The sequence below is a fragment of the Limulus polyphemus genome, unplaced genomic scaffold (genome assembly GCF_000517525.1).
Source record: "Limulus polyphemus unplaced genomic scaffold, Limulus_polyphemus-2.1.2 Scaffold3839, whole genome shotgun sequence".
Taxonomy (NCBI): Eukaryota; Metazoa; Arthropoda; class Merostomata; order Xiphosura; family Limulidae; genus Limulus; species Limulus polyphemus.
Window position 1 is genome coordinate 4526 of NW_013669449.1, and position 8500 is coordinate 13025.

At 34.2% G+C, this 8500-nt stretch overlaps 1 protein-coding gene across 1 annotated transcript in view; it reads left to right on the top strand.

Moving 5' to 3' along the window:
• Window positions 1–3361: 3361 nt before the first annotated feature.
• The window catches only part of LOC106470134 (transmembrane protein 132C-like), a 51923-nt gene continuing 46784 nt past the window's right edge, over window positions 3362–8500 (top strand). Inside the window, exon 1 of the mRNA XM_022398717.1 lies at window positions 3362–3644. Within this exon, the coding sequence (XP_022254425.1) occupies window positions 3590–3644 (55 nt within the window). The 5' untranslated portion in view covers window positions 3362–3589. The remainder of the gene's footprint in view (window positions 3645–8500) is intronic.

Sequence of the window (8500 nt, forward strand, 5' to 3'; positions counted from 1 at the left end):
CATCTGCCTTTGTAAGACATGCACAATGTACCTAATAAAACCATCCACTTAAAGAAACATATCTGCCTTTCTAAAACACACACAATAAATACATAAGCAAAAGCTGAAATTTGTATGTAATCCTATGGGACTATCTTCCTTTGTAAAACATACGCAATACACCTATTAACGCCTATAATATCTTAGTAGCAATATCCGGCTATAGTCACACTATCCACCTGCAGAAACACTATCTACCTTTGTAAATGTTATGTATGTTAAAGCTATAAAGTAACATATCATAAAGACAAACCAGTGAAACGGTAAGATTGTTGTTAAAATAATATTTTTACTTGTAACTTTTTGGATAAATTCTTAAATCTAGACATTGAGACACCTTACAATGAGCTCATCATCTTCCGTTTATAGAGACACTATTCTTAGTAATATTGTCAGCCGTTGTAAATCGTAGTTAATGCTTTACTTATAAAGCAGAACTGTAAAATCAAATGATTAGTTTGCGTCTTTTTTTAGGATGAATAGATGTCAGTTATAAAACTGAAAAATGCCAGAAAATGCAAAAAGTGTGATTAAATATAGAAGCAAAAACTAATAAATTAGGGATCTGTTTTATACTTAAAGTAATGGATAATTGTAAAATTATGTAAAGTAAATTACTGGCTATAATATTTGTCTTGTTCAAATGATGTGTGATAATAACTTACATGTGTAACAGTGTTATAATACTTGTTTCATTAAAACAATAGTTTTACTTGTAACATAATTAATCGTAGTCATTGATTGACATATTGAGACTCATTGAGATATCTCTAATAAGATCATCATGGTGCCCTCTGAGTACACTATGTGGCACGTTTTCTGGACAACTTCTGTTGTTATGACAATGTCTACCTGTCATAGCGGCCTAACAATGCGCCCTCTGGTTCCACTTTGTAGAACTATGACGTCATAGTTTTTGTTATCTATGACATCATCGTCTCCCTCCCTACCTGAGGGTCGACACACTTGTTTCGCCCACTGGCGGCGTGGCTGGCAAGTACGGGAGTAACTACTCATGCGGAGCTAGACTTAAATTAGCAATTGCTGAAATAACATGTTAGTATGCTCCATTCTTCTGTGGTGCTTTTACATGGATAATTTACATACACTTTCAATGTTGATAGCAGTGTCATAATGATTAGGTATTAAAGCTAGAACACTCAGTCTTTCTTCGGTTTGTGTACACCTCAGTAAAGTACTGTATTGCATACATGCATAGTAGATATTAATTGTTAAATTATATTGCTAATTCAAACAATTCTGTACAACAGTAGTATATTAGCTATTTCAATCATTGGCTATCATATACGCACATGTATGCACTGCTGAAATAACATGTTAGCATGCTCCATTCATCTGGAGTGCTTTTCTATAACTAACTAACATACAGTTTCAATGTTGTTAGTAGTGTCATAATGATTATGTATTAAAGATAGAGCACTCAGTCTTTCTTCTGTTTGTGTACACCTCAGTTAATTATTAACCTGGCGGAGAGCAGATGCCAAATGTTCACATGAACATGAACTTAGTTGCAGAGTGGTAAAGAGTTTCAGTAACATGAAGATATTTGGTACACTGAAGCAAGCTTTTAAACAGTCAGCCAGTATCAGGAACCTGTCCTGGAGAGGTATATAAAACTTGCTTGTCTTGCTTCAAAAGGAAGAACGTAGACTATCTAGAAAACATTAAATACAATAAGCAGCTGCGCTATAACTATAGAAGCTTAATTTTTTACATCACAAAAATAGGGAGTTCGGGCAAGCCCTCTGACCCCCCCCCCTGCGTACGTGCGTGATACAACCAATGACGACAACGATAACTTAGCTTTAGGAAAAAAGAAAGAACGCTTCTCACGCCCCCAAAGGAGGGGGACGTTTGGGCACCACTGCTATAATTGTGGCAAATAACGACCGTCTTCTTAAGTTGTGGATGATGGTCTGCCTTTTACAAATGTCCAAGTAACTCTACCATGAGCTTTGAAACACTCGCATTAGGCTTCTGTGATTGGCCGGGTTTTGATGGTTCACACTCTATGACCAACTGAATAATTAATCATTAGCGTTTCAAATTTCATGACTGATCATCATGAATGAGCATACAAAGGACTGATGGGATGATTGAAATTCTTTTACAAAGGTGGTTTGGATTTAGGTCGTAAATATAGGTTATATTTCGCTTACCCATTAAATATTTTAAGCAGTGTGAAGTATCAATATAAAAGCCATGACCTAGCTTGTACATGATTGCGTGTGATATCGCGCTATAAATACGGCATTCTGATGTTACTTTCGGTAAGATATTTAGTAGCTCTTTGAATTAGCTCAGGCCTTAGTGAATAAATGTTCATTATTATCGATGTATGGCATGGAAATAGTGGTTACTAAACGTAAAGTTACAACATAAAATGGACAATATCTTTATTGGCCAAACCATGATAGTAATAAATTAAATATTTGTTGATACAAGCACCCCAGTGGCACAGCGGCATGTCTGCGGACTTATAACGCTAGAAACTGGGTTTCGATACCCGTGGTGGGCAGAGCACAGATAGCCCATTGTGTAGCTTTGTGCTTAACTACAAACTATAATACAAAATATTTTTCTTGATTTGTCTTACGTTTTTTTTTCACTGCATGGTATACATTGATCTTTAACTTTAGATAATAAATCAAAAGCAGTTGTTTTTACAATGTATACTAATATAAAACTCTCTAGAAATGCTGAATAGTCAGATTAAACGAAATTGCGTAATGGTCAGTATTTGATTTAATCCACTGAAAGCACACTTTTAGGCGAGTTACGAAATAATATTTTTTTTTTTTTTTTTTTTTTTACAAGTATAATATTTTCCTGTCTTTGGATACTGTAGTCCTGACAGTAGTATTTTAGGCATTTTATAACTGTAGTATACAAAGACGTGTATAAATACGATTACAGTTATTATCAGATCTTTATGTTATCTACAGGAAACTAGTATTCATTCAGTGTTTTTGAAACTAAAGACAGCATCTCGCTCTCAGCTACAGTTTTTAATAGTGCGCCTATACTAAAACTAAATTATTTCTATCATTATTTCCTTCGCGGAAACAGGGTTGGGTGTTTCTAGCAATGGTAATCTTCCGCAGTGAAATATAGATTGAAAAAAATCACTTAGAAATCTTAAAAATCGGTTATTTTAAGCCTCATTTTAAAGCATAAATATCGATTTGAAATATCAACACATGCCCACACTAATTCAGATAACTTCGTGTCAATTAACTTGTTAAGCAAATCGCGTAGGAATACCTTCGTCTTGCACATTTTCCCCATACGCGAAATGGACTCGAGCATCTGCCGCCGATACTATCAAATCAACCACGATCAGAAATCCTGTGCGCCATGTAGCATGCGGTATTAATTTGATTGACTAACGCCATGACACTTTACATTCCTCCACTTCCAGTTCCAGAAACCAAATCCCAGATCTAAGGAGACATTTGCTTGGTTATGTTTTATTTCTGTGGTTATATAGGTTGTGTTTCAGTTGAACTGAAATAAGAGCGCGCTCACTATGGCAAATGTTCGACTGCTATCTCTTCTTGGAACTGTGTTCTACGCTTTGACAGGTAAAAATAACTGACCTAACCACATCGTAGTTGATTGTTATGTGCCAGAGATATGCCATAATGTTCATTATTTCTAGTCAGCTTCGAATACCGGATAACGTTCATTAACTTGTGTAATATTTTATATCAATTTAGTTGTTATCTGTTTGATTAGTTTTCTACTGATTAGCTCGTAATCAATGTTAAATCATCATCGGTGATTTGTTCAGTCTTCCTTTACCTCAAAAATGTGTTTCATTACACGGTTTACGAAATCATGTTAGGTACTTGAATTAGAAAATATATGGGAAAAATACTTTGTTATGTGTAAAACGGTTAAATCTGGGGTTAGATCAACCTAGTCTAATATATTAAATAATTATTTATGTGATCTGTGTAAAATGTTTCGTTCTAGGTATTGATCATTATTTAAATAATTATTGATACGTTCTGTGTAAAACTAAAGGTAAAACGGTCCACTCTGGGGTAAATCGTGTAATCGTAAATCATTTTTGTGTTTTTGATTAACACTATTAATGTTTTTATTATTTTTACGAAGTGTCTGTTAATAGAAACCTTTTGTCACATTTCGAGGTATCAGAAACAAGCATTTATACTTATTTATTTCATAAATTTGCAAGAATCTTGGTTGTGAGTCACTTATTCTATTACAGAAAGCTAGCCTGGTAACTATTATTGATGTAGGATTTGTTTAATTAGTGCTAATTGGACAAAGACATTCACAATAAATAAAAACTAGAATAAATAAATGACGAAACGCACATTTTCGCCGTCAATTCTTTCGGTTATGCTAGATCGTTTTTAGCGTAAGGTGTATACTAAGTTCAAACAATGTATTATCAGCTGTGCCTCTTAATACGTAAAGGTAATTTCCTCATCTTTGTAGTAAAGTACTGAAGCTGGATTATCATAATCCTAAAGTTTCAATAAAATGTTGTTTGTCTAATTTAATTTAGTGATCTTAATAAGGAGTAAGTTGTTATTTATTATGTTTAGACCCCCACTTTGATCTTGTGAATGTGGTTAGTGTATATCTTAATCCACTGGTCTTTGACTGGCTCTTTGCCAGTGGTTAAGAGCCCTTTGAACGTTTCGATCGTTATACAGCTAACCTGGTGGTTAGGGTGTTTGACTCGCAAACTGCAGGTCGCGGGTTCGAATCCCATCACTGAACATGCTTGCTCTTTCAACCGTGGGGGCATTATAATGTGACGATCGATCCCACTATTCGATTAGAGTAACCTAAGAGTTGGCGGTGGATTTTATTAGCAGTTGCCTTCCATCTAGTATATCACATGAAACTTGTGACATTAAAAAACAATAAAAACACACGTATTTCAAACTAACCATCGTAGTTAGATTCTTACCCGATATCAGCAGGAAAACAGTAATTTCGTTTTTACATCATTTCTATTTTATGGCAGCAACTAAACATATGTACGATACTAGGGTTGTCCGTCTGCAACACTTTGTGATAAAGGAAGTAACATATACAGGTTTTTACAGCTTTTTTTCCCAGTTTAGATAGAATTAAGCACCATTCCCCTTGAGGGAGAAGAGAAAGCTTATTGCTGGTGTATGCGTTGCGAACGTTATTTATATTAAAATAAACTTTGGTGATCACACCTCGAAGTAACTTAAAAATATAAGGCTGTGAGAAACACTTCATCGAAGTTCACGTTTCAGTTATTTACTATAAAATATGATATTTGTTCAACGCTTACTTTAAAGCATGCTCAGCTGTAAAACCCGGTATATGTTACTTCCTTTATCACAAAGTGTTGCTGGCGAACAACCCTTGTTTAGTTGCTGCCATAAAATCGAAATTACTGTTTTTCCTGCTGATATCGGGTAAGAATCTAACTACGATGGTACATCTTCTTGGTACAGTCAGAACTTTAGATGTGATTTGGCCTAGTTAACATATAGTATCAAATACTTACGTATTAATGTGTACGATATTTCTTGCTTAATTTGCAAAGATATATGAAGCAGAAGGTATGAGTTTTCACTTACCAAATATCTCAAAGTACATCTTCTTGATAATTACTTTAAAAAAATTATGAAACCCTTTTCATAATATGCTAGATAACCCGTTTTTAAAAACGCTAGGATTACTTGGTTTCGTAAACTATAACTTATGAAGTTAATAGTATCCATACAGAGACAAACCCCTCTTCTCTTCATCGATCGCTTCCCTATTCTCGTTATGAGAAGAGTGAGAATAGACTATTTTTATATCGGTAGATATTTTAGTAAACATTATCGACGAAACTCGTTGTAAACTGTACGATCTGACGAAGAGCGCTAGTTCAATACGTCATCCTCCTTTAAATAAAAATATAATTAAAAAAACTTGTCGCTTTTTTCAACCTGTTGTTTAATTTTGATGTATTTGTCGCCTATGCGGTTTTAACTATATTTGTCTTATTATCAATGAAACTACTACAGCTTGGTGGGCTTACGTTAAGAAATAAAACATTCTTAAACTATATTTTTGATACGATAGAACACACACTTGAAAACCGCCATACAATCAGTCGAACAGAAAACACAAATCCTCCTGCCATACGAAGTTTACACATTGTGTCTATGATTAGTTTCTCGCACATAATGGCCGAATGTTGTAGTTCATTGTGATGTTTTACTAGTCTGGTCAAGTCAAGTCTGAATATCATAGTTATAGTTAATCGTGGTAGTTTTACAGATTCTGGTCAAGCAAAGTTAGAATATCATAGTTCTGTCCACTGTGTTCTGTAAGTGTAAGAGTTGACCAAGCGTATTGTTTTGTAGAGTCTGGTGAAGTAAAATCAAAACATCATAGTTTAGTAGGGTGTAGACAAGTGAAGTCTGAGTATTATAGTTCTGTAGTTTGATCAAGTGAAGTGTGAATATTACAGTTTTTAATTCATCGTCATAGTTGTATAAGGTCTGGTCATATGAAGTATGGGTATTATATTTCTAGATCATCATCATAGTTTTGTAAAATATATATAGTAAAGTGAAGTCTGGCTATTATAGGTCCAGTTCATCGTATTGTTTTGTAGATCCTGATCAAGCGAAATCTGAATATTATAGTCCTAGTTCAATGTGATAGTTTTGTACAGTTTGATCTAGTGAAGTATGCGTATCTATTTCTTTTGAATGAGGTCTGAATATTTTAGTTGTCATTCATCATAATAGTTTTGTAGTCTAAACTATAATATTCAGAATTCACGTACCGTCATTCATCATAATAGTTTTGTAGTCTAGGTACGTGAATTCTGAATATTATAGTTGTCATTCATCATAATCGTTGTGTAGTCTAGGTACGTGAATTCTGAATATTATAGTTGTCATTCATCATAATAGTTTTGTAGTCTAGGTACGTGAATTCTGAATATTATAGTTGTCATTCATTATAATAGTTTTGTAGTCTAGGTACGTGAATTCTGAATATTATAGTTTCTTAAGGCAGATAATGTGGTTATTGTAGTGGGGTTATTCTATGAGCTTCACAGGAGATTTAAACGAGAAAGTACAAATGAGGGTTTATAAGATTTGTAGCTCTAGTTTTAGTCCGTGGCTCAGCGGCAAATGTGAGGGCTTATAGCGCTAAAAATCGGGTTTCAGTAACTACGGTTGGCAGAACACAGATAGCCCGTGTTTAAAAGCAAGTAAACAAACTCTTTTATATTTTATAAAATTGATGTTTTAGAATATTTATAATACCAAGCAATATTGAGCTGTTCTCGTCTATATTGCATTGAGTTCTCACTTCAAGGTTAGGCCTAATAAAACCCTCTCTTCATCTATTATCATCATTTGTTATATGACATAAACTCGTGTTCCTAACCGTCCATTAAAAAAAATCTTCAGGGCGTCAACCTAGGAGACACAGGCTCAAAAAAGTCGCCGACTGGACTAGCGACCACCTCGTTTCTATAGCAACGCAGTACCTTTTGTTTGATTCTAGCAGATTACGAGTGTTTTCTGAATACTGAAAAACTCAACTGAAGCTACATTTTCGTTCTTGGTGGAAAGCGAATGGACAAAGCCATTGTAGACTTTTGTTATTATTTTGCTGTAAAAATGCTGAAATACTATTTCTCATCTCTCCACCTCGTTGAGAAAACGTGTGTTAACTGAAGTATTTATTAAAACATAATGTGGTTTTGTTTCTTCACCTGACCAAATGTTCATAAAATAAATATAATAATTTAATGCTGTTTATCTTTGTTTCATTAAAGGTAAATAAGCCAATTTCATAAACGAGATAAACGAAAAAGACAACTTATCACAGGTGTCATCATGTTGTCATAGTTGAAATGAATAGGAACTTTTCATGGGAGTCTTCTTTAAAATTGTTATAGGTTATAAAATAGCAACTTGTCATGGGATCTTCTTTTGTTATAGTTTATTAAGCAGCAACTTGTCTCGGGAATCTTCTCTTGTTACAGTTTATTAAGCAGCAACTTGTCTCAAAAATCTTCTCTTGTTATAGTTTATTAAGCAGCAACTTGTCTCGGGAATATTCTCTTGTTACAGTTTATTAAGCAGCAACTTCTCTCTGGAATCTTCTCATGCTACAGTTTATTAAGCAGCAACTTGTCTTAGTAATCTTATCTTGTTATAGTTTATTAAGCAGCAAATTGTTCCGGGAATCTTCTCTTGCTATAGTTTATTAAGTAGCAACTTGTCTCGGAAATCTTCTCTTGTTATAGTTTATTAAGCAGCAACTTGTCTCGGGAATCTTCTCTTGTTATAGTTTATTAAGCAGGAACTTGTTTCGGGAATCTTCTCTTGTTACAGTTTATTAAGCAGCAACTTGTCTCGGGAATCTTCTCTTGTTATAGTTTATTAAGCAGCAACTTGTC